The sequence below is a fragment of the Ochlerotatus camptorhynchus genome, unplaced genomic scaffold (genome assembly GCF_037179485.1).
Source record: "Ochlerotatus camptorhynchus isolate MF236.1 unplaced genomic scaffold, CSIRO-AGI_Acam_v1.1 ptg000019l, whole genome shotgun sequence".
Classification (NCBI taxonomy): Eukaryota; Metazoa; Arthropoda; class Insecta; order Diptera; family Culicidae; genus Ochlerotatus; species Ochlerotatus camptorhynchus.
Genome location: NW_027040511.1, coordinates 1026238 through 1053271, shown reverse-complemented (window position 1 = coordinate 1053271; position 27034 = coordinate 1026238). Strand labels below are relative to the sequence as shown.

The 27034-nt window shown below is 38.7% G+C and overlaps 1 protein-coding gene across 1 annotated transcript; it reads left to right on the top strand.

Moving 5' to 3' along the window:
• The first annotated feature begins 2042 nt into the window (after positions 1 to 2042).
• On the top strand, positions 2043 to 27017 carry Tre1 (Trapped in endoderm 1). Its single transcript, XM_065224101.1, has 6 exons — positions 2043 to 2341; positions 22018 to 22163; positions 22233 to 22436; positions 22493 to 22695; positions 26554 to 26790; positions 26851 to 27017. The coding sequence occupies exons 1-6, from the start codon at positions 2266 to 2268 to the stop codon at positions 26954 to 26956; spliced, it is 972 nt and encodes a 323-aa protein (XP_065080173.1). The 5' UTR covers positions 2043 to 2265; the 3' UTR covers positions 26957 to 27017.
• The last annotated feature ends 17 nt before the right edge of the window (positions 27018 to 27034 follow it).

Genomic DNA, 27034 nt, shown 5'->3' with positions numbered 1-27034 from the left:
TAGCTGTGGTACTGGAATAAATGATGATTTTCAAGATAAGTGGAGTAACATGCAGGTTTGATTGATTACTTATAGTTTTATAACACAACATAACATTTTTCAAATAATAATAATAATAAACATACTTCTTAAAAATTACATAGCCTTTGCCCCTATAGTTTCGGTATGAAAAGGCGACAGCATGCCATTAACCAGTCGATACCGCAACTATAGGAACAAGAAGTATCAAATATTTTTTCCGTAAAATAGAGGTGCAAAGCAACCCTAATAAACAAATATCATTAACGAACGATAATCCAAATGGTAGAACTATTGAATGACATCCCAAAAACGTCGTTAAGCACTTTTATGAGAGAAGTTCGAATGCTAGAATAAATGTTTATTTGATTTTATATAAATTAAACAAGTTAGTTTCTCCACAATTGGATCTCTTACCCTAAGTAGGCATCACACAAAAATAAATCCTGTTATCCTTTTTACACGCTGTGCAAATTTCTGTGCCTGTGTCGTGGTCGTGGGTCTTTGGTTTTTCTTTACCTGTATTTCGGATCAGACACATTATACGCATGTTTGTGTATTTTGCTTACGGGCTGTCCATATTCCACGTTGACAGTTTTTGAGAGGTTTTAGCCCTCCCCTAAATTACAACTGTGTGAGCAATCATAAAAAAGGACCGTGGACATTCGCCAACCCCCTCCCGCTCCTAAACTGTCCACGTGGTATATGGACAGCCCCTTACTTTGAGCTTAGGTTAGAAAATACGCTCTATAAAACGTTCAAATACCTTTCTCTGCTAAATGGAAGAAGATTAAAAGGCTTATTGTTCGAGTGAATTTAAAAGCGTCTTTTATCCGGACCCTCACTGTAGGGTGTAGCGTTGTATAGCGTAGAGCACAAGCACATGGTACCGTACGGCCCTTTAATCTTGCGCGCGTTCTGATTCTACTGAATGAAACGTCCCTTTTGATCTCTGGGTGACGAATGGTGGTGTTGTGCTGTACACTTACTGGTCTGCAGCGGTCGTGGTGGACGAAATTCATGCACTGCACACACAGTAACTCGTAACTCCAGTCAGTGTACAGCAGCAGTAGGGAGTGGTTAGTCAGTCGAATGTTTGCTAGCTGCCCATGTCATCCATCGAAGAACACTCATCACACCATCAGGGTGTCTCGTCCGTAGTACGTACGGTATTGTGTGTATGTAGGCTAGGGTGCCAATGAAATGTATGGAAAAAAGTGACCATCGCGTTTTTCAAACCGACCATTTATAGAATGTTCATTGTTTCGATAAAAAGACCCTATGCAAAATTTGCGCTTAATCAGACATGATTTGGGGTGGCGCAAAATTGTCCAAGTCCCAACTTTCTTCATTTGAAAAATCTCCCAAGGTGGGATACGTGAAATTTCGGAAATTTTGTTTGTTTTTACAAGTTTTATTTTTTTACAGATAATACTAGATCTCGGCGTTTTACGCATTTTAAAGTAATTTGGCCTTAAAAAAATCGATTTCCAATTTCCTTCGGAAATTTTCAGTTGAAAAAAGTTTAAACTTTTACGATTTTGCCCCACCTTAATTCATATCCGATTGAGCCCAAATTTGGCAAAGGGTCTTTTTTCGAGGCAATGAACATGTTGTATATCAGGCATAACATTTGATAACGGCACAAAAGCATTTGTAAACAAACATTCTAAGGCCCTTTAGACGCGAACCAAAGTACGCCCACGCAAACCAATACCACTTTCGGAAAGGTGATAGTTGCCCCTATCCGATGATGTGGTTCGTTTGCGTGGGAGTGCTTTGGTTTACGTGTAAAGGGCCTTGGAAAGTTTGTTTACAAATGCTTTTGTCCCGTTATCAAATGTTATGCCTGATATGTTCTGTTTCGTAATTTTATTCATTGGCACCCTAATGTAGGCATAGGCACACATAAATGCACATACCTACAGAATTGAGTCAGCGTTGAGTTCGTCCGGGTCGCGAGGGAAACGTGCGTCTGGATTCGCCGATTGTTGTGTAGTGTGATTGGGGATGTTTGTGACGAGCGCGCGCAGCTCAGTTCATTGCGGTCGGTTATCATGTGTGGAAGGCATATCACGGACGGGTAGTGCTGCCTCTCGAGCAGTTAGTGCATTGTGTTTTTGTACAATATACTAAAACACTTGGCAAAACAAAACAAACAAAAAACTAAAGTGCCATTCAGTGGATTTTGATCCTGATTCGATTTCTGATGAGTGCAGTGGCTTATGCCAAAGAAAATCTGCAAACATGGTGATGTTTACGCCCGGTATATCGATATTCGCGACCATAAGTGCCATATTCGTTTTCGTGTTCGGAATAATAGGTAATAATCGAAGAAATTGAAAATGTGTGCTAAGGAGTGCCATAAGCGATACTGTGATATTACTATCAATTTACTGATAAGAAAGCGAAGCTCTCTAACTGCAGTGTTGACACACCAGAAACGAAGAAATGATTGAAATGTGACCGTTTACAGAATGAAGAGAATACGTTCAAACAGAATAAAGAAGTTCATTGTTATCAAGCAACCACACTGTGTGTGTGCAGGAGGGAGGGATATCTCGTTTAGTTTATCCTGACACCACGGACATGTTGCTGCCGAGAATGAGGAATACCACTTCCAAAGACAGACGTGTACAGCTGATGTGTACAGAGAAAAGAGCATCTCATTACCGATCGTGTAAACATAAACACGCCGTCTGAATTGCAAATCTTGGCTAATGAAATGGACCATATCGTAATGTTTATTTACGGCCAAATTGAAAGCACCGATCGGTAACGTATAAATTGTGGATGTGACGTACATATCGCTAATACTACGGTCGATTTTGTTTTAGGTATTTTCAGACTTGTTGAAAACTTTTTTTTATTGTGTGTTACTTGATTAATGTAATTCACCGATGCTGTGTCGGATGCACGACGAAACCCAATTGTTACATACTGTAATGGTTTTAAAATTTCCCGGTAGGCTAGAACACTTCCATGTATTGAATTACAGCGTAAGATCTACGAATTATAAACCTAGTTTTACCCACTTCAATTTATGAGGGGCGTGTTCATGATAAGGATGAGATCTCGAATATGGCAACTCGATACTAAGGTCTTGAACCTAAAAATACAAAACGCTGTCTAATTAATGACTCAATGTTACAAGGCAAAAATTACTTGTTGCCAAGATCTAACTAAGTAGAAGTTGTCTCTAGATTAAATCATCCTAAATTTTGTCTCTTGTTTATATTAAGTGTAGAGACTCGGCATCTCCACAACCAAGGATGATTTTGTGCGCACCTTGTCGCTAAATCTGTTTGAAGTTAAAGTTTTTACTTTTCTAGTTGATACTAATGAATTATGTTTTTTTTTTTCAGGGGCTATCAGAAAATAAGTTAGAGGTAATAGCAAGGGGCATGATTACGGTAGAGTAAGGTAGAGCAAAAGTTTGATATTTTCGAAGCATGTGCAAAATAAATACGGAAGTTTTTTTTTTGGAGACAGGCTCCCTATGGAGGGATCCAACCCTTTTTATTCCTTCATTTGTTTTCCGTCGATCTTGTTTTCCATGCTGAGCACCAATGCTACCGACGCCAGGGAGGCAGCTCCCACACTTGGACCCTACCTATCGACCTATCAACTCATAAACCGGGGACCAACGGCTTCACTTCCCTTCCGAAGGAAGGCGTGATCAGAGATGTTATGCCTCAGAACATCCCGGCGGCGCCGACTGGGATTGAACCCAGGCCTGCTGGGGTGAGAAGTAATCACGCTTACCTTTACACCACCGACACCGCTGATCCGACCCTTCTTACTAAATCAAATTTTGAACAACTTCCTCGGATGGCAGCGTAGGAGCTGTTCTAGTCTCGGCGACGAAGTCGCGGCATGATGCCGTTGAATTTGTTGGGCGGCGGTGGCCAAGTGCATCGGCGTATCACTTGGTGGTCTTAAAAATATCAACATAAATTCAAGTAAGGTAATATAAATGAAACACAAATATTGTATTGGTGCTATAGCAACGCTATTTGAAATTTTTTACCGTGTTACCGTGCATCGTATCTAAGTACAACCCGCACTTTACCTCGCTCTCTTACGATGATTTCTTTCAAAGATGACATCTAGATTCGAATAATAATCTAGGCCTTAAATAAACAGTTCTAAACAATATACAAAAAAACTGAACAAGTCGGATGTATTGAATTTAAGTTATCACACCGGCTTTGAAAATGAGTTTTCAAGATAATCGCGTTTAAAGATTTAAATTATATTCTCTGTATCGTGGACATTAGACTGATGCAAAATTTGAAATTTTCACTCCACATTGCTCAAACGGTTCCAAATTGGGCCCTGATTAGCCTCCCAAAATTTGAACTCATTTAGTGAGAAACTGACTTGGCACAAATCATTTGAAGTTTATATGGGATTTACTATGAAGAAACCATAATTTCGGTGCATATCTATTTCAAAATTCACCAGTTCACTCTACTTTAGAAAATGATAGCTGAGCTTGTTGAAAATTTTTCTCAGTTACAACTTTGTTAAAGACCACTTTTCGATCAAATGTAAGGAACAAAAATTATTAATGATTCTACCGTAATAAAAAATTACCATAAACGAACGATAACCCAAATAAGAGAACTATTCCACAAATAGTTTAGATGATACCCCGAACACGTCGTTAAGCAAAATAACCGTAACAGTTTTATTAGGGAAGTCACTGATGTCTTATGTTTAGGTTCAATCAACTGTTCAGCAGGCAACATTAGTGTCTATGGCGCGTAGAATAGAGGAAAGAAAATCATGGCTACTATGTCACACTGCAGAATACAGTGTTGCCTACAATACAGTTGCTTAATCTTGCCATAAGATTATCAATCTCTTAAACAATTAATAACTATTTAATTTGACGTTTGGCTGAAAAACGATTTTCTGCAAAGTTGTAGCTGATAAACAATTCCCATAAGAATAGTAAAAGAATTTGTTAACAGTATGTAAAAGGGCTAGAAGACAATGAACAAAAAGTTTTGGTTTCCCATAGTTATTTCCATATAAACTTCAAATGGTTTGTGCCAAGTCAGTTTCTTATCAACTGAGTTTAAACTTTCGGAGACTAATCAGGACCCGATTTGGAACCGTTTGAACAATGTGGAGCGAAAATTTCAAATTTTGCATCAGTCTAGTGGACATGGTATTCTTCAAAGTCGCATAACTGCGTCAATTTTTATCGGATCAGTTTGAAATTTTGGGAAAATAATCGGTTTGAATTTTCTGTTCGATATTACGGAAATCGGCGCTTATGTCCAAGTAGTTTTCTACCCTATCGGAATTATGTCTAAGGTTGTGTGGATGAATGCTTGATCTTTGTATCGATACTGAACAAACAATATGACCAAAATTAATCTTAGTATTGAATTGCTTTGCTATTTAATATGTCACATGATGGGTTTTAGCTTGAGACTCTGTCCATTTCACTGGGGGAATTTGGAACGTGTCCAGGGATGGTCAATGCATAGTGATAGTATGAGATTTGAGTGGAAAAAGTTGATTTTAAATATGTAGTGTCTTCGGGAAATTTGTTACTGGAAACACCATCGCTGTTTCCTAAAGTAGTTTTGCAATATTTTTAATTATCCTGTATTATATAGCCTAGTTAGTTATAGCAAAGTATCACCGAATCGAAGGCGGTGGGTTTGATTTACAGCCCAGTCTCGAAAATCTTATGGATTGGAAATTGTCTCGACTTCCACGAGCATAGACTGGGAGTGTGTCAAGAACACGAAGTTGGGAGCAGCCAAAACTCTCGCGTAAGAAGCGACAAAGCCAGTAAGAATGAGAAGGTCAAATATGACTTTATCCATGGATGAATGCTCGATATTTGTGAATATATTGTCAGTCCAGCACTCGTATGGATTCGTGAGGTACCGTTAAACCTTGGTTTTCATTTTCTATGTGATTTGTATGTAACGGATTTGATGTGTCGATGTGTGATACCCGGGGCATCTTTCATGTGATTTCATGTCGATGCAACTTTAAGATATTGTCGATGTGGTTACTTCCCATGAGATTCCATGAACTTGTAAGATTATGACTATTATGGGCCTGAGCACTATGATCACCAATTTAAAATATTGTTTTTGAGCTATTATGTGACTAAGTTTCGCGTGATGGGCTTTGGCTCCAGAAAAAACTCTGACCACTTGCTTAGGGATGACTGAACATGTCCGAAAATGAGCAATGTAGTCCTGATTATTATGATTTACAATAATCTTGTGGTTGAATTCGTTTGAGACTTATTATGTAGTCTCTGGATACATACTCACCTGAACATGATCTGGAGGTATCCTGTTGACTGATTTAATCAATCCGGTATATGGTAAAGATACCGTTCATTTGATCCTTTTTGGGTATAATTTTGTGCAGTGGTTGGCGAGAAACATGTCTTCCAAAATGAAAAAGTAAAAAAAAATGTATATTTACATTGTCGGCGTTTCAATAATTATAACGGTGGCGTATCAAAAATCACCACGGTGACACGCCGTCTCAATCATCGGCGGCGGCTTCGTGTGAAAAAGTACCTGGTGCGACGGCGTGGCGCGGCAGTGCACTGGTCTAATCGAGAAATGGAGATTCGTCTGTAGTCATTTTAACCAATATTGTTAGGGTATTTCAGGCGACAAATGCACCCCGGGCAAAACGCCCGATTTGGTTTTTCATAGCTATTCCACTCTTAATTCTGGGATTTTTTGTGCCGAAATCTTAGTTTAAGTACTTAACTAGCACTGTGGCTCGTCAAAATTATGAATTAAAAACAGAAATGCTATGAAAAATCGCATCGGGTGTTTTTCCCCGAGGTGCATTTTAGGCTGTTTTCACTTGTTGTGAATTGTCCAGTGATGAGATTCACTCCCAAGACGTCCAGCGTGAGATATCATAGATGCATTGATAACTTCTCAAAACCTAGATTCTCAATAGCAGACACAGGGTGTCGACTACCTGGAAAAACCTGGAAAATCTAGGAATATCAGGGAATTCACTTTTGAACCTTGAGTATCAGGGAATCTCAGGGAGTTTCATTCAAATATTTCTTAGTCACTGAAACTTATGACTGGCTTCGTGTAGTTTAAGAATAGTTGTTCATTTCAAATATTAAATAGAGTTGCGAACTTGTGGTTCCTCAAGCATGTTGCATTTTTGCAAGTTGAGCAAAAATTACTCAAATAAAAGGATATTTCGATGATTTTGGGCCTAATGTAAATTCAGCTCCCACTGGGTATTGTCACATAACTGAGTTGAACTGAAATCATGAGGATTGATAAACATCCTTTCCGTAGAGCTAGACCTTGTTATTTGTCATGCCAAGGACCTCATTTTTTGTACCTTGGAGTAAACCGAGGTAAGAAACGGATCGTGAACATGCTGAAAATATTAAGCGATTAGTCAAGCCTTTTCGTAAAATTATATCGAGAAGGATGCAGTTTCCTTCACACAATGCTAACGATCATATTTACATTTCGGTTATAGCTTAAATTGATTACCTGGCGCTAACCACGTTTAAAATTTGTGAATCATGATGATAGTGGTTTACCACCCATTGTAGCACGGAAACTAAATCCGATAGAAGTGGACTCTCTTCTCTGTTTGTCTTGATCAAGCTATGATTGTCCTCAACACGTCACTGTATGAAGGGCTTAAAACGGATTGGGTGGATCGATATGCAAGGTTACCTATACGCATCTACGGGACAATGAAGAATCTCCTTCCAGCAACATGATCGCACAATTCGAAAAAAAACGAGCCCCCAAACATGAAGATGCCCCATGAGTGGTGAGAAGAGCCCACCCTTTATCCACGAAATGTTATCAACAGGGAGTTGGCATTCCCACTATCTTCACAGAAGTCAACTACACTCGTTCCGAGAAGGGGCTCTATGGTATCACCCATCCTGTATAGTCATCTTAATATATATGATGATGATGGTGCATGATGGATTTTTTCTTCTTCAGGTTCGCTCACCACCCGGATTGAACGCTCGGTTTGGTTAGTAATATCAAATAGGGTTACATGCAAATGAAAAAGAGATACAACCAGGATTAGTTTTTTAAAGTAATAGTTTCATCTGAATACCCAACTAACCATATCGTATATCAGTGACATTGTTTCACTCCGAACCTACATTTAAAGTTATTTTGTGATTATATGGTTACTTGGGCACTCACATAAATGTTGTGCAAGTACCACAGGTGCAAGTACCACAGTTGCCTTCCCGGTTTTGGCAATACGCAATTTCTGTCTTTTTTTACAATCTACAAAATTTATCGAATTCAATTTGAGATTCTACTGGACCACTCTTTATGGGTTAGAGATCCATGGGGTATTTCACGATAAAATGTCCCGTATATATCTAAGAAAAGTAATAGCCGATGAGGTCGTGTTGCCAAAAACGGGTAGACAAGACCTGTTTTTTTTTGGGGAATTTGGTTTTCATCATTGAGTTAACACCCTGAGACGTTGAAAACGCTCTGAGCTCTATCAATTCATCTAAGGGTCCTGTACCAGACAAGCTTCCTCCTGCGTTTGTCAAACGATGTGTCAATGTGCTTGCTGTTAGCTGTTCATTCAACCTTTCTCCGTCGGAGGGAGTCTTTCCTGGTACCTGGAAACTGCCTGCGGAACGTCGATGCACAAATCTAGCGGCATTCACGGCGTGGAAAAGTATCATCCTATTTCGATTCTGTGGTGCATCTCGAAGATCTTTGAACCGATGATTCACGACAAAATGTAAACAGCCGCTCAGCGTGTCATTTCCGAGTTCCAGCATGGTTTTGTAAGGAACCTTTCGAATACCACAAACCTCATGACGTAAGTTAAGACACTTAATAGTTGTCTTGAAGACCGATGCCAGGTTGACAGTATCTACATCTACATTGATTTTTCTAAAGCGTTCAACAAGGTACCGCACGAGTTGTCGCTAAAAAATTTGGAACGATTAGGATTTCCTGGTTGGCTTGCGGATTGGTTATTGGTTGGATCTCTACGGAAGATCTGCCTACGTCAAACTTGGATCCGTGTGTTCAGGAGGCTACGAGATGCCGTCTGGTGAACCACAAGGAAGCCACCTAAGTCCGTTAATTTTTATTCTTTTCGAGTTTTGATTTATGTCGCCGGTTACAATCGCACCAGCTCATGTACTCCGATGACCTAAAAGTTTTCAGAAATAGCCGGTGTATGGCTGATTGTGCTGCTCTACAACAAGACCTTTAAATTGTATCTAACTGGTGTCTTTTAAATGGGATCGAGATGAACGCTATACAATGCAAGGTTATAAGCTTCAGTAGAACCCGTTCGCAGGTAACCTTCCACTACATGATGAATTCAAAAGAACTTTAACGAGATCTATTAAAGGCCTAGGAGTGACGCTGCTAAACTGAAATTCAACAAACTTTTTTTCAAAAACCTCCGCTAAGGCTTTTGCCGTCTTGTACGGAATTCAGTGGTATTAACGCACTGAAAGTGCTGTATTTCTCCCTCGTGCGCTGTATTCTTGAATACGGAGTTCAAGCATAGAGGTTACTCTAAGACCACTGGGTCCCGAAGAAAATCATTATTATTTTTGGCTCACTCAGTACCAGAATCCACACACCCCTGATGTTATCTGTCAAACTTTCATAGCGAATCAAAACAAACATAGTGTAGTAATATAATTTCAACTAGAATAGGGTACGTTAATCGTTTGCTTGGGACCAATAGGCTACTAAAGTGGTGAGCCAATTTAAAATCGTTAGTTTCGTATTGATTGTTGGTTCAAGCATAGAGGTTACTCTAAGACAGAAAGGTCCCGAATAAACGTGCTCAACTTTTTGGCTCAGCTCTAGTACTCTCTTCGGTCCCAAGCTAATTGATGCACCCCTCAAAACATGGGAAAATCCACGAACCCCTCATTTTATCTGTCAAACTTTCATAGTGAATCAAAACAAACATAGTGTAGTACTAGAATTTCGACTAGAATGGAGTACGTTATTCGATTTGCTTGGGACCAATAGGCTAGTCAAGTAGTGAGCCAATTTAAAATCGTTCGTTGCCACCGGTTGGTTCAAGTATGCGCTCCTTATCATGCCATAAACGCTGACCGGCTAGAAAGAGTTCAACGTTATTTTTTCATCAGATTTGCCGTGGAATGACCCTCTTCGACTGCCTTTATACGAACATTGATGTCAACTAATGAGTCTAGATAGAGCCTCTTCACCAGCACAGGGTTTACTTGCAGAGATTGTTTGCATTTGACGTATTAATTACCGCTTGGGCTGTGTACATCTTCTGCAACAAGTAAATTTTTATGTTCCTGCTCGCAGCTCCCGACAACGACAGCTTTTGTGGACTCCGAGGTACCGAACAGTCTTCGGTTAAAACTCATCCGTTACAAAGATGCCTTAGAAGATTAAATTAAGTACACACTTAGAAAAATTCATTTAAATTTAGGTGTGACATGTACGAGCGTCAATTTTGACATGAATTTGAGTCATAACAGAAGCAAAATATAGCTTAATCAAACGTACTTTTCGACGAGGCACGAGCTTTTCAGTCTCGGAGCACTTAATATTACATGAGATACGTCTTATTTTTATGTCAAAGATGTAAAATTAGTTATTTCTAAGTGTGTAAGCTATCATTTCGACTATAATGTGACGAGAAATAAGTTTAAGACGCTAGTTAGATAGTTAAGTGTTTTTTACCAGTCTGTATAGCATAAACGCAGACGTTGAAATGTCGACCCTGTCCGAATTTGATATTTCATAAAGCAGGTTAACTAACATCAACATGTTTTTCTCTGATTTGATATACTTGTCCAAAATCACCACAAAAAAAATCCAGAATGTTAATAGATCAAATCATCAATTTCATCAATTACTCTTAAATAAAACAAATAGGACAAATGGATGTAATGTCGGCCCTAATTTGGGCCCATACATAAATTCAGCAATCGACTAAATTTTCAATAGCGACCAAAAATATCCATTAGTACCGTCCCAATGACGCGTTCATCTAGATAAAATTGATAAATAGCAGATTTTTAGCGATGGCCCCAATCTTAGATCTATATGCCAACATTAAAGCCATTCCCCCCATAACAGTAAAATTCCAAGTTGTTATTTAAAATATGATGGAAAATATTTGTGTTCCTGAATGAGAAATTTTGTATTATCCGATTTTTCATTATACCTTTTTTCTAACGTAAGAAAATGTGATGTCACGGTTGAGCTAGTCCCCCTCTTTTTCCCGTTTCATCGAACCCTCTCCCGCTGGATGGCCCCTTTTTACGTCCACCGGCAGTACAGGATTATTGGCAAAGTCATAACTGATCGGGCTCAATAATTGATGCGTTCACAATCATATAAAACAGCACACGAAACTGTATACAATTCCCAATTACCAAGCACCTGCCTGCATTGAAGTACTTTTAAATGTGGGGATCCGGGATGTACTCTATCGGTCACATCATAGACCTTCTGCTAACCTATTAAACGATATATTAACTTTAATTTGTTTACATTTGCGACTTGCACCCCAGCTGAAGTCAGATTGAACAAAAATAAATGCTCACCGCCTATGAACAAGAAGAGCAGTTAGCAGTTCTGTATGTCTGAACCGTTGATATTGACCGAAAAAATAAAAGCAGAGGGAAACGCTCTACGTTAATTCACGATCACATTGTGATAAGTGGTTTTTCATCCGCGCGCGCACTCACATTGAAATCCTCCCGCTCAGTCAAGTGGTGAGATTGCTCCCATCGCATCGTCGTCCGAAATTAAACGGTTTTCCATGCATACACCAGACTTGGAAAACTGCGCGCCACCCCGGTAGTGAGTGAGAACAGTGGCTTTCTTTGTATTTATGTTTACTGCACTGCAACGATCGCGAGTCCGTTTTCTCTACACAATATCCAGCGTAATCTTAGCCGGAATCCCGTCCCGCATTTAGCTCTGGCCGTATATGATTCATGTGGCCTCTCGTCTCCTCTTATGGTTTATTTTCTGAAGTGGCGTTGTGTTGTTGTTGTCCATATTACACACGCGCCCATCAACGTCACACTGCTGAAGTATTCGGTTTCAAAGAAATTGTATTCGGCCGAACTTAGGCCGAGAGAGAGAGAGAGAGACAGAAGGGTTTCACTAATTTACGTTCGAGATGTTTAGTACACTATGTATAGTTCATGTCACGATCCACGAAATGAAACCGCATTTAACGTTTCTCAGCTGTTTCTGCAAGTTTTCAGAATTTCCACTCGAGCAATGAGTGAAACGTTCTTGGCTGGCTATTTGAACTTTTCATTCCATCACCCTGCTGGAAGAAGCTGTTCATGTGCATGTGCATGTGCGCATAGTTTAAAAATACCCTCAATTAATTAATTATTTATTTATTATTGGCACTTAACCTGACGGTCACTCACTGTGTTTCGAATATCACTTCGTAGTTGGATCGGGGTGCCTTTGCGAGCACAATCTCTAAGCATAAGCGCTGAGCCACGATATGAATCATCATTCTGACTAACATCTAAGAGGCGGTAGCAGTTCAATATGTTAGAAAGAAATGACACAAACTGCTTGTCGCTTGAATTCAGCCTTATTTCCTAAATGCTAATGATTAAATACTAATGTAATGAGCTCATGCCAGTGCGATTCGAGCATGGCATTTTTGTTTTGCAAATTCCTATTTACCGTAGATGGAACAATGCAAAAAAGGCCCCATCTGGAATTTGAACCTTCTACTATCCAGTTCAAAATGTTCCAACTGGATAGTGGTAAGTGTGATTGCCTCTCACTCCAAAAGCCCTGGGTTCAATTCCAATCGGCGCCGTCGGGATTTCTGAAGCATAAAATCTCTGATCACGCCGGGAAGTAAAAGCCGTTGGTTCGTCCCGGTCCATGAGTTGATGTCGATAGAAAGGGGAGCTGCTGCCTCCCTGGCGGCGTTAGCATTGGTACTCAGTACGGAAAACAAAATCGATGGAAAACAAATCAAGGAAAACATTCTGGTTATTATACCTGATCTCCACGGCTGTCAGTCACTAGGTGTACAGTATGCCGGCCGTAAGTATTTGATGCCGTGATTTTCTATACTCCTAATTTTTCAGAACTGTTACTTTTTTGGATGTGCATTATCATTTAATTACAGCTTGATTCATTACACAAACATATGAACCTATTCAAAACATTTAGTTAAGATTGATGAGGGTTTAGAAGCCGCGCGAATTTTTTAATGTTTACGTGGGAATGACTATGGGAGATTTTTTCACAACATATTTTGATATATTCAGTAAAGGTGTCCAGCCCCCAGATTAATTATTCATGATTTATCGCTATAATAGATTCGTAATATTCCAAGTGAGTATGTTTTAAGTTACGGGAAATATGTCAAAACAACATTTAATTACATAGTATAATTCAACAACAACCACAATGTAATATATACATCAGATATCAGATGTTCTTCATTTTGGTTCAAATATTTGCATGGAGTCAGAAGAACATTAATTTCGTTCCATTGCTATTTACTTTTATTTTTATTTTGACGTATATCTCAGCGAAAACAGATCAAAACTTGATGCCGTTTTTGCACAGGCTCACCGGATATATGTTTTGTAACTTTATAAATTCTAGAAAGCCCCCAAAGTGATTTATAAATTTTCAATCGTACGTTTTTTTTTCTAAAATATGTCAAACACTTATTTTGAATATACCCTTTTGATGACATGTATTTTTGTAAGGGATATTGGACTAAGTAACTTTGCATTTGATTTTTTTTTTCAATTCCCTCGAGCCTCTGACAAGATAGAATTCAGGTCCTGAACATTCTCCCAAAATTTAAGTTTATTGGATGCGAACTCATACTGCACTGGCCCTTTGAAGTTTATATGGGAATTACTATAGAAAAAGTTTTTTTTTTTTTATTTTTATAGTCACTTTAACGCTCTTGGGTCATTCGTGACTTGTCCGGGGGTGAGATTTGAACTCGTGACTTTGGCGTGAGAGGTATGGATGCTAACCACTACGCCGGGGTCGCCCCCTATAGGAAAAGTGAACTTTATGTTCTCTACGTCCCAGATCTTCGCCTAAGAGATAACTCTAAGACTAAAAGATAACTCTAAGACTAGAAAGTCCTCAAGAAACGTGCTCAACTTTTTGGCTCAGCTCTAGTACAATAGAGGTAACTCTAAGACTAGTAGGTCCCGAAGAAACGTGCTTAACTTTTTGGCTCAGCTCTGGTACTATCTTCGGTCCCAAGCTAATCGATGCACCCCTCGAAACATAAGAAAATCCATGAACCACTTATTTTATCTGTCAAACTTTCATACCGAATCAAAACAAACATAGTGTAGTACTAGAATTTCGACTAGAATGGGGTACGTTAATCGATTTGCTTGGGACCAATAGGCTAATCAAGTAGTGAGCCAATTTAAAATCGTTAGTTTACACCGGTTGGTTTTACTACCACAACACATATAAAAGAAGTGTTAATACCACTTTCATTTCAAAAGTTGGCCGACTCAATTCTGTGAAAATAAGTTATGATTATTCAGTGTGAAGTTTGAAAAATGTTGTAACTTTAGGTGAAGTTTTAAAATACAAGATTTGAAAAATATATTGAGGCAAATAAATACGAAGTAAGTTTCATGCAATACCTTTAAAATGACAGTTAAAGAACGAAAATTCGACGTAAAACAGCAGATATATGGGCAATAAACATTTGCATTTTTTTTGGGTGACCGCAAGCTTACAAATTTTTCAATAACTTTTTGCCCATACACTTCTCTGATGTTTGTGAAATGCACAAGTATTAGTGCAGAACTTTGGGTAAATTCGAGGGAGGCGACACATCTAAATCTCAAGTTTAGATGCTAAACAAATCTCACACTAGCGAATCAATCTTCGAAAAATCTTCTTTCATTTGTCGCATCTACTTGCATCGCGCATCATCTTTTTGCAGGAAATCTTCAAAATCGTCATCAATCTTCTTTCTATCTACTCAGCGTGCGCGCAGCTAGCCACAGCAAAACACAATCTTTTCTGCATCGTAGATAGAGTCGTCCCCCTCGGGTAAATTATAAGTATTAGTGCAAGAAAACCTTTGAATTTACCCAAAGTTCAGCACTAATACTTGTGCAAAGTCAGAGAAGTCTATAGGATGGTGCGCCATGCAATCAGTAGTGGTGAGATTAAAACTAACAGCTTACATTTACATCCGTTAGCATGGAACCAGTGCTGGTAAATATCACGGCCGTCATGTGATGATCAATGATCAAACACTCGTGAGTTTAAATCTCATACGGTTTTGAAATCAAAAATTCTTACTGATTTAGAGGACTTTAAGCCAGCAACAATGTGTAATTGGTAGAGTTATTACAATGTTCACAACACTGTCACGTTCTGTCATGACAAAAAAAAATCGATGAGATTTTTTAAGAATATCTCTATCGTCGTTTCTTATCCGATGATAGTGACAGAAGTATCCCTGTAAAAATCGCATGAGATCTTTCATTGAAAACGACATTTGCCAGCCCTGCATGGAACTTATTATGTCGAAAAAGATCTCGATTTGGGGACGGTCTCCATTATGGCAACATAGATGAAGCAGCTGTGTCGCCAAGATCGTGATTCAGCAGATGTGCATATAGGGTTAACTACCCCATTTCCGGCCTATTAAGCACAACCCGCAAATAGTCTTTCTTAATCTTGCGTAGTTTAGCACCGTACGTACCGTAAGATTTGATAAAGAGAAACAAATTGTTGAGATATTGTTAAAAGTCTAACACTGCTTCTTGACGCCAAACTCGGCCTTCGGATTCTAAACTCGGCCTAGCGCATTGAAAACGCCATTGAAACCTCGATTGAAACGGCAATGAATTCACTTCGCCCTATCGGATAAAGATAAAGATTGATTCGGTCAGAGCGCTTAACTTGTTTTTGAGAATATTGGGTGCAAACATTGATATCACACGTTTTTATTGACTTCGTTTGGTTGCATTTGAACTAAAGTATCGTACCAAACGCATAATTTACCTGTTAACGCCGAAATCATGAATTTATTTGATGTTTTCTGCTTGATAGGCCAAAAATGGGCGCTTAGGTCGAAGTAGTTCTCTACCCTAATCATCAACTAGAAATAATGTTTTTTTGAGCATTTCCTCGTGCCTTCGCTCTGCGAAATTATAACATGTTACAAGAGTGTTATAATAATTATCGACAAGAAATCTGTCAACATGTGTACTATTATAGAAGTTGTGTGAGAAGTACATTTAAACCCTATTGCCAGTCCGAAAAGGTCCTGGATTCCAATCTGTCACCTCAACATGTATGATACGAAAGCTTTTTGAATGGGGCTAATCGGATCTCCCGGATTTCCAGTAAGCCAATTTGATATGAACAACTCAAGTAATCTAACTCTCACCACATACCGTCATCCACGGAACGAAGATTTCTCGCGAAAACTGCGCATAAGTGCTTTACGATAATGTAATGAAAAGGTGACAGCGCTCTCTGCTCCGCTCGCGCATGATTCAACAAACCAATCAAAGTGACTCAACCCTGTTAGCGCTGTGGACAGTGACTCAACCACGTGATTGTTGGGTATTTTGCTACTGCTGCACTTAGCCTAACGTTTGTGATACACCTTCTCCGTGGACAATTCAGAGAGGTTACCTACAGACTAGCTGGCTGCTAAATATGAGTCATGTGGAGCAAATGCCATCTTTACTAATGACTAGCAAATTTGACAACTGTTACAAAACAAAATATTGATAGTATAAAAACCAAGGATTCAGGGCACCGCCGTTTTTATTAGTACCTAACACCATGTTTTGATTGTAGCAGCAAAATGGCTTAATAAAACGCATGTTTTACATTCAAAGAACAAGACTCTGGGCAACGCTAGAAACAGAGGTTCTATACATGATGCTTTGTTTAATATAAGGGTGATTGTAAATGTCACTCTTCAAGTACACGGTATTAGGCACAATTATGTGTTAAACCATTTTAATTTTTAATATCGCAAATCAAATTTGTATTGCGACACAATCATGTGACGCTTATATTGTTATGGCACAATCATCTGACGCTCAAAGGAATATAAATCACTGCATATTCATTTAAACTGGAAGCGTTCTTAATGGAGAGTTCACCGCTCCGAAAAAAATAATTACGTTTTGATTTTTCTAAAAATATTGAAAAAAGGTATCAAAAATCTAAAAAAATCACATTTTTTCTAATTTTTCAAATTCATTATGGCATAAAGTTGGACTCAAAAAACCACAAAACATCGACTTTTCGGTTTTTCTGAGAGTCCAATTTTTTTACATGATGAGATAAAGGGTGATACGGTCAAAATTTGGTCAAGGGAAAACGCGTGTAAATCGGTGAAATCGTTTATTTAAAAAATCAAATTAAATTTCTTTTTCAAGTTCAATTAGTATAAAATTCAGGAAAAATATTCAGTTAGGCTTCCGCTTTTCCAAATCCGAATTGCCGGGCCTTACGCTTGACCCCTGCCATCAGATTTTGTACAGCCACCTTGTCCACCTTCTTCGCCGCAGAAAGCCAGTTTGCCTTGAACTGCTGCTCGCCCTTAGCAGTTTTTTAAATCTTCTTTAGGTTCCGCTTGACAATAGCCCAGTATTTCTCAATTGGGCGGAGCTCTGGCGTGTTGGGAGGGTTCTTGTCCTTGGGAACCACCTGCACGTTGTTGGCGGCGTACCACTCCATGGCCTTTTTACCGTAATGGCAAGATGCCAAATCCAGCCAAAACAGTACGGAACAACCGTGTTTCTTCAGGAAAGGCAGCAGACGTTTATTCAAACACTCTTTCACGTAAATTTCTTGGTTGACAGTCCCGGAAGCTATGAAAATGCTGCTTTTCAAGCCACAGGTACAGATGGCTTGCCAAACCAGATATTTCTTTGCGAACTTTGACAGTTTCATGTGCTTGAAAACATCTGCTACCTTTCCCCTTCCTTTTGCCGTATAAAACTCCTGTCCCGGAAGCTGCTTGTAGTCGGCTTTGACGTAGGTTTCGTCGTCCATTACCACGCAGTCAAACTTCGTCAGCATCGTCGTGTACAGCCTCCGGGATCACGCTTTGGCCGTCGTATTTTGTTTATCATCGCGATTTGGAGTCACTACCTTCTTGTAAGTCGATAGTCCGGCTCCTTTTTTTGGCTCGATGCACGGTTGTAGACGATACACCCAGCTTATTTGCGGCATCTCGGAGAGAGAGGTTAGGGTTTCGCTTGAAACTACCGGCAACTCTCTTTGTCGTCTCAGCGGCTTCCGGTTTTCGATTTCCCCCCGATCCAGACTTCCTGGCTGTCGACAAACGTTCCCCAAACACTTTAATTACATTTGTAACGGTTGATTTGGCAACTTTTAGCGATTTTGCCAACTTTGCGTGCGAGTAGCTCGGATTTTCGCGATGCGCGAGCAAAATTTTGATACGCTGCTCTTCTTGCTTGGACGGCATTTTGACAACTGAAGAGTGAATTCCAAAATCAAAATAGGAGCAACATTCTACACACACACACCTTCAAAATGAGGGGTGTTCAGGTTTTTTAAATGCAAAATTGAAAGAAATACGTCAAGTTGATATTGACCAAATTTTGACCGTATCACCCTTTAGAAAAAATATTTTTACATGTTGTTTTTGAAAAAAATCTAAAAAAGAAACTGATTTTCTTGGATTTTTGATATTTTTTTCCAATATTTTTAGAAAAATAAAAACGTACAGATTTTTTTTTATTTTTGGGTCGGTAAACTTCCCCTTAACCCCCACGACAATAGGGCATGGCACGGTACTGGAACTTCAGCGTTTGTAAGTTTGAAAACAAGAGCGAATTAAAACAAATGAGTGTGATTTTGTTGAGAGATAAGTTTCTTTCTGCAATGAATAAATGATATACTCAGATTATTAATAAAATAAGGACATTTCATATATTTTATCAAGCACCGTGCAGTAGATAATGTTTAGTTTGTAACCAGTGGTGCGTCTGTCTGTCTAAGATTGTTGAGATTGTCGCGAATTTAGTGTTTCGATTTAAATGTTATGAATGCCAGGAAATGATTCAAATATTAGTGCCAACACCGCCCACCACATACTGGACAGCACGCAACCAATCCACGAAGTTCCGCTACTCACAGCCAGATGCCGCTGACAGCAGGATTAGTGGTGGTGTTGGTGTAAAGGTGGCCATGATGGGGCGAAATTGGGCTGAAGGAAAATGGATCAACGATCGAGAACGCAATGAAATCACCCGCGATCGTTGCTAGCCAATTGCCTGGCAAAAGTCAAAAGTTGTGGTCGAAAACCAAGCTAGACAAACCCAAAACGAATGTGAAAGCATAGTGAAAGCAACAATCAATACGAAACTAACGATTTTAAATTGGCTCACTAATTGACTAGCCTATTGGTCCCAAGCAAATCGATTAACGTACCCCACTCTAGTATAAATTCCAGTACCACACTATGTTTGTTTTGATTCGCTATGAAAGTTTGACAGATAAAATGAGGGGTTAGTGGATTTTTCTATGTTTCGAGGGGTGAATCGATTAGCTTGGGACCGAAGAGAGTACCAAAGCTGAGCCAAAAAGTTGAGCTCGTTTCTTCGGGACCTTCTGGTCTTAGAGTTACCTCTATGGTGAAAGATCGTTATTCGAAAAGGGAAATACGAGTCTGTACGAGTCTTGAGGCGTGAAACTCGATCAGTAGTGGAGGAGGAGCCAACCTGCTAAAATATCCAGGACCCCGTAGTTTACCGTTAACATTTATCTACGGCGCGGTCAGACCCCGTAGTGTTCGACCTACTGCAGTCAAACCCCAAAGTTACCGTGTAAATACAACCGTATTCCTATCCATCCGACCGTGTTCATCGCCATTTTGGATCTGCCTTGAGCGCCGTGGACTCGTTATACCATTCGCGAACGGCTCGGCGAACGGTACCGTGAGAGCACCCGTATGAGGAGAAGAGATTGAAGTGTTAAGAGGTGAATAATCGACTGGACAACCCACAGTCGAAACCGAGGGACGAAGGACAGAAGTTAGGGAAATAAAAGAGACCTGTGTGAAAGTTCATCGGGGTGTGTTAAAAGTATTTGAGTACTTTGACTATATGTTTTAGTATTACTTCTACGTGAAGTCAACGATTTACATAGTTGAAGATGCTAATTTCAAATAATTAGGAGTGTTCACTCGGCTGTCGACAAAAGCAGGCCACTCTCGATGTGTGCTACGCGATCGTCTGTTTTCTCGGCAGCAACCATTGTGTGGTCCTCCTCATTGTTCTTCATCGGCAGTTCTTTCGGTCGATGCGTCGTCGACTTTGGAAAGCAACCGTTTCGTGATGAGTGTGTGAGTGCTGACCACGTTTTGCGTCCATTGCTACAATGGACGCGCTCTGACCCTCGTTGGCGTACAACAATTTGCCATACAATGAAACCACTGGAAGCGGCTCCAGTTCTGATGGAGGAGGCTTTTTGGATAGCGGAAGATAAAGTGTTTATTGTGTTTTACCTTTTGACTATAGTTTTAAGATGTATTGTATAGTGACCAAGAATCCTCGGCTCTGTAAAGTTAATTCGGTTGAGCCTTATCAAATAAATTAATAAACAAAAAAAATTTCAAATAACAGACTGTAGTGGTAATTTTTATACGATAGATGGAGTAGATGAAAGCATAGAGTTGATAGTTCCGTTAGAGTACGGCAGTGTGAAGATTGCATATAGATATTAGAATAGCGAGCTAGGACAACTTTTAAGGAAGGTACAAATCGGTTTTTTCATCTCTCTTTACCAAACTCCCCCTTTGGAGAGGGATGGTGAGGGCGAACAAACCGAGGGCGAAATTAACTTCACTATAGTAAACTACACAAATTAGTTACGCCTGTTTGTAGATGTTAATTTAGGGTTACTAAACATGTTTTTTGTGAAATTTTATTAAATTGTTCATAGTATTGGATCACTTGCTGTCAATTTGTATAAAAAACTCAGTTTGTTAACATTTGTCAGTTTCGACCATTTGAAATGTTGGTAGTGACATGTTGTGAGCAGTACACGGTAAGAAAAAAGTACCCAAAATTGAGTTCCTTTCACTCATCACGTGGCTTCCGTCGAGATAGGTAAAATTAAGTTAAAGAAGAAAACTCAATTTTGAGTAATCCTGATCATGAATCCACGTTGACCAAGTTGACAAAAAAATAATAAAACGGAGCAGACTGCAACCGAACCATGGACGTTGAGATTACGGGGTCCGTGTGTTGACCACTCGTCTATCAACACTTGTGAAAATGAAATGGTTAAAGGCGCATAAGAGCAACCTCAATGAAAATAAACTTATATTTGAGTTCATTTATTATTACTCAATAGTTGAGTAAATTTCAACCAACGCCGCTTTTCTGATTCACTCAACGGCGGACTTTAAATGATAGAACTCAACGTTGAGTTTATTTTAACTTAATTTTGAGTATTTTTTCTTACCGTGTAGGCACATGTTGTATTACGCACGCATCTTGATTTGCGCGGCTGTTCAATGCAAAAATGGAGTAATAAGTCCTGTTTTGAGAAGTTCCGCTATAAGTGACGAATTGAATGGTTTAGACTACTTGTTCTATCAGTGAGCTGAAGAGCTGCGATTCCTAAAAAATTAACCGCGGGTCATCAGCTCACTTGAGTGAATCGGATATTCAGTACAGCTCCCCATCTCTAATTCATACTAGACGTAGCTTTTAGTAAAATGTGTTGTCATAAAAATGCACTATCGGCTCCTTAAAGCTAACGCGATTGAGCCTTTCAAATAAACGAATCATGTTTTTTTAAAAAAACCTTCCATTGTTTATTTGTAAATAAGAGAGCCTCCGAGTAAAAACTGACTCAAGAAATCGCTTGTATAAAAAGAAGAGATCGCTCGCACATATTGTTAAAAAAGTATTCAAACTAAACTATTAATGCTAATAAAATGTTTTTTTTTTTACAGGAAACCTCCTCACAATCACAGCCCTCCTCAAATATCACAAACTACGGAAACATCCAACGACAGCGTTCGTGCTTTCCCTAAGCATATCAGATCTCTTTTTCTGTGCAGTAAATATGCCCTTAACGGCAATAAGGTTCCATAATCAGGTAGACGAGTGTTGCGTTTAACTTTCTTAACCTTCTTACCTAATTAATAAAATAATTCTAACTTTCCAGAAATGGACATTGGGTGATGATTTGTGTAAAGTGTTTCCAGTATTCTTCTACGGCAACGTGGCGGTGTCAGTGCTCAGCATGGTAGGCCTCACAATTAATCGGTATACGCTGATTCTTCATCCTAGTCGCTATTCTAAGATATACACTCCACTTAGTTTGTGTTTGCAACTATTCATGATATGGGCATTCTCTTTTGGAATTATGGTATGTACAGCCGGTGGCAATCTTGGAGTATTTATTTCACGAATCTTTCATTTCAGCTCCTTCCATTGTTCGAAATCTGGGGCCGGCTAGGACTGGACGAGGAAACGTTTTCCTGTACGATTCTCAAGAAGAATGATACATCACCAAAGAAATTCATCTTCTTGTTTGGAGTTTTGGTTCCGTGCATAATCATATCAATATCCTACTCATGCATATTTTGCACAGTACACAAACAGCGAGCAAAGCTAAAGGCTCACAGGTAAATAGCACCACTCATTGAGTGAATATAATTTGTAGTTTATTTAAGATGAATCCCTGTGGAAAATATATTTCTGATTTAAGTTTCAACTTCACGAGCACAAATCGACTCTACCAAAACATAGGAACAATGAAACTGGAACTCCACTTTTGCAGTAGTGCAGCAAACAAGGAGTTCTACTTGAAGTGATAGGGCGTATCAGTTATCATGACAGCCATCATCTGCTTCATCTCTTCGCTTTTTTAGGAGCACAAATCCCAAGTAACATTGCAAGTTTTATCGATGCATGCATGCTACAAGTCTAAATCACGGTCTTCAGAACCCTTATAAAACCAAAATTGATACTTGGGATATCATCATCCATTAAAATCGTTTTACTCGTAGCATTTTTAGCAGGCAGATTTGACATGAAATTTTTAATAATTCATAAACAGCTTTTAGTGCGTTTGAATTATATTGATGATACATCAAGACAATGTCATAAACTTGCGTTCGGTATACAAACTCCTCAAATCTACGAGAACAATGAATCAATGAATGAATGTACGCGTCAAATCACCGAAAAATAAGCATTACTTTTGCAAGCGATTAAAAAACAAAATGTCACTCTGAATTGTATTTCAAGGTTAACTATTCCTCTTTCTAGTGATGCATAAACATTTTGAAAATATCCAAGGAAATTGTTGATAAAAATCATGTTTCAGTAGTGTGTTTTTTGTACGTGCACTCAGTGCACCAGCGCGACTGCTGGACGGTTAACGGTAATTAGCTCTTCGAACGATTCTGTGACACTACCCCGAATGTCACTACCCCGAACGCCATAACCCCGAACGCCATTACCCCGAATGCCACTACCCCGAATGTCCTACTACCCCGAATGGCCATTACCCCGAATGCCCTACTATCCCGAATGGCCATTACCCCGAAATTAAGACAAATGAAAGAACAGCAAGGGGTCAAAAGAAGGGTACATTTTTAGAAGGAAATTTCGTTTTGGAATTTATACTGAATACAAATGATAATTTTTTATTGGAATTTTGAAGCTTGCAAGCGAGCAAGCTTGTTTTACGCGAGAAGCCCGAGAGATGTCGTTACTGAGGTCCTATGTTTTGAGATACTATGTTTTCAAGAAAAACTTTTTCAAAGTGTTATGTCTGTTGTCTGTGATTAAACTCTCTGATTAGTTTCACTTTACTAAATTGATGATACACTACTTTTACTTTTATGGAACTATGTATTTATCAATTCCAAACCATTTTAAAGCTCTTTAGAAAATGACAACCTTCGAGTTTTCGAGCACTTCGTTCACCATTTAAAAAGTCAAAGGGTCTAATATGCAATCCAATTCAATATGCAATACCAGTCGGAAACTGTTAAACCTTATCAAAGAATTGTTCGACCTGAGTTGAAGAATTTCTCGTTATGGATTGAAAAATCGGTGCATGGAATATTGCCTTCTTTATCGTTCATCCAATAATTAATTATTTCCTTTTGTTATATTTTCAAAGAAGGGAATATTCCCTTCTTTATCATATATTTAACGAATTGATTATTTTCTCTTTTATATATTAAAAGAAGGGAATATTCCCTTCTTTATCGTATATCCAAAGAATTAATTATTTCCTATTGTTATATTTTCAAAGATGGGAAACCCCCTTGAGCCATTAAGGGGCTGTTCATTAACTATGTAGACAGTTTTTTTGGGATTCTTGACCCCCCCCCCCTTCCCCTGCGTAGACAATTTTCCATACAAAATTTTTAAAATTTGTATGTACCGTGCACAATTGCCAACCAGCCCCCCCCCCCCTTCCCTAAACTGTCTACGTAATTTATAAACATATCCTAATAAGTTTTTCTTTTCTTTTTATATACGCGAAAGAATATTCCAGGAATGACTATAATAAACAAAAATAGTCAATCTAATACATGGCATACTTTTCTGGGGAATGGTTCATTCTGGGAAATGCTTTTCTGGGGAATGGTGCATTCTGGGGAATGAGATTCTGGGGAATGGTTTTCGGGGGAATGGTTTTCTGGGGAATGTTATAGAATCCTATCATTTGTATTCAGTATAAATTGACCACTTTGTCAAGCAGTTTTGGCGTGACTTTCTACCAGCGATTTCACAAAACTCGACCAACTAATTTCTATTTTCAATTATAAAACGCACAAATGTTGGCTACTTTTCTCGAGGTTCTAGAAGAAAAAATCTCAAAATAATGTTTTATTTCAAAGTTCGAGTGGTAGTAAACGTCTTTTTAAGTGCTCGAATGAAGTGGTTAATTAGAAAAGAAAATTTTCTTCTCAAAAATGTATCCCTTGCTGTTCTTCTATTTGTCTTAATTTCGGGGTAGTCGCCATTCGGGGTAGTGTACTATTCGGGGTAACGGCGTTCGGGGTAGTGTACTGTTCGGGGTAACGGCGTTCGGGGTTATGGCGTTCGGGGTAGTGACATGCGGGGTAGTGTCACAGAATCCTTCGAACACCTAACAGCCTCGTTGGATAAACTACTTATTTCAGACATTGCAAATTGTACAATTTTCAAATCCCGTTCATGGAAATTCAAGTCTAATATTAAGAATTTTTCCAAGATTCTGCATTGATTGGTAACAAATTTGAAGACCCTTTAGGGTTGGGTTGAAGTCTAAGAAATAAATGATTATGGGATCAGAAATTTCTGAAAAGTGTAACAGTCAGAGAGGTATTACATCTCCAGGCCACTGACAACAGAGTTTTACAGTAGGCTACATATCCCGGGCCCATCCAAAAAAAAACAATTTGAAATGATTAAAAGTTTAATAAGCTAAAAAAATGCTGTAGAAGCTAAATTTTGCATGAACAAGCTCTTATTCAGCTTTCAATGTTTGATGGGAAATCCACTGATATTCATTATTGCTACGCGATAATGATTGACCTGAAGATCTCAAAGTAGTAAAATTCACTATCTCAGACTTGAATAAATTTTAAAGATCTGTGATTTAACATGATTAATTTAAAATGTTTAAATTAATTCAAAATGTCGGACATCCGACATTGAACCTTTTAAGATTGCAAAAAATAACAATGACGTGTCTGTAGGTTAGAAATTGCTTAGGAATTTCACTGGAATCATTTAACAAAATCTTGGACGATCTTGGACTTGATACATTTTCGAAACTCTGGGACATTACAATTTATTTTAGATCTCAGACTTAATTTTTGGAATCCCGTACTAAGGAAAAGTTCAGAATTGCTAGTTTGAAGAAATATTAACTATTCTTATTTAAATTTCAAGTTTTGGGACTTAGCATTTTTAATATAACAGAATTAAATTAAATTGGGTAATAAACATCACTGACAAAAAGGCTTTCTGCAAACACATATTGATAGAGAGAAAGAAATGTTTCGCTCAGCTGAATATGAAGTCTAGATAAGATGATTCAAAGTAGGATATAAAACTTAGAGGCTATTCATAAACCACGTAGAAACCTGATGAATGTGGGCGTCTTAGTTGAATACCTGTATAAAGAAAGAGAGAAAGATTGGTAATTTCCATTTAATTCCACTACCTTATTTGCTTATCCTTGACAGATACGCGTAGTTCATCTACAATGTGCAGACTTCTTCAGGGTCATGGAAATTACTAATCTTTCTCTCCCTCTCTCTTTCTTTACACGTAGAAACTTTAGGTGTGGAACTATTTGTTGATCCACTACTATATATTATTATTGCCATTTGATCACAATAAAATAACACCGTCATTATAATCATATACCTTAGTAGTAATATCAAATCCTAAAGAATAAAAAATGTGACGTTATTTCTTTATATTGAGCTCTTCATTTATTGAATTTCCTTCTTATTGAACTTTTCCAGTAGTTCTAACTCTTCAAGCCGAATCGAATCGTTCTTCCGCAGCAAGGAAGACTGTCGGCTAACGCTGACACTGTTAACGATCTACGTATGCTTTTTGGTATGCTTCTTTCCACTGATGATTGCCAACGTCATCGACGATGATGGGTCGTATGCGAATCTCCACGTATTTGCATCGGTTCTGGCGTGGATGTCGGCCGTCATCAATCCATTAATTTATGCCATTGGAAGTCAAAATTACAGGTAACAATTGATTTTCAAACGCATATCTATGATGGGTTTAATAATGTATCTCTTTTTTAGACACGCGTATACCAAACTTCTCTCAGAACTTTGCTTTTGGAAGACGAACGTCGAGTTGCGATCATTCGACGAAGTGAACAAATCTCGGACAGTTGACCATTTATAGCACACGTTGGTGATAATGTATGCAGCGAATAAAAGACTTAGCTTTAACGACAGAAACCGAACCTCCAGTTTTTTTGGA

What these genes read in the sequence shown, in the direction of transcription:
- Tre1 (XM_065224101.1), top strand. Translation starts at nt 2,266, where the DNA reads ATGGTGATGTTTACGCCCGGTATATCGATATTCGCGACCATAAGTGCC. An exon ending in CAATAAGGTTCCATAATCAG is followed by an intron (nt 22,164 to 22,232) that starts GTAGACGAGTGT and finishes CTAACTTTCCAG; the next exon opens with AAATGGACATTGGGTGATGA. An exon ending in GCAAAGCTAAAGGCTCACAG is followed by an intron (nt 22,696 to 26,553) that starts GTAAATAGCACC and finishes CTTTTCCAGTAG; the next exon opens with TTCTAACTCTTCAAGCCGAA.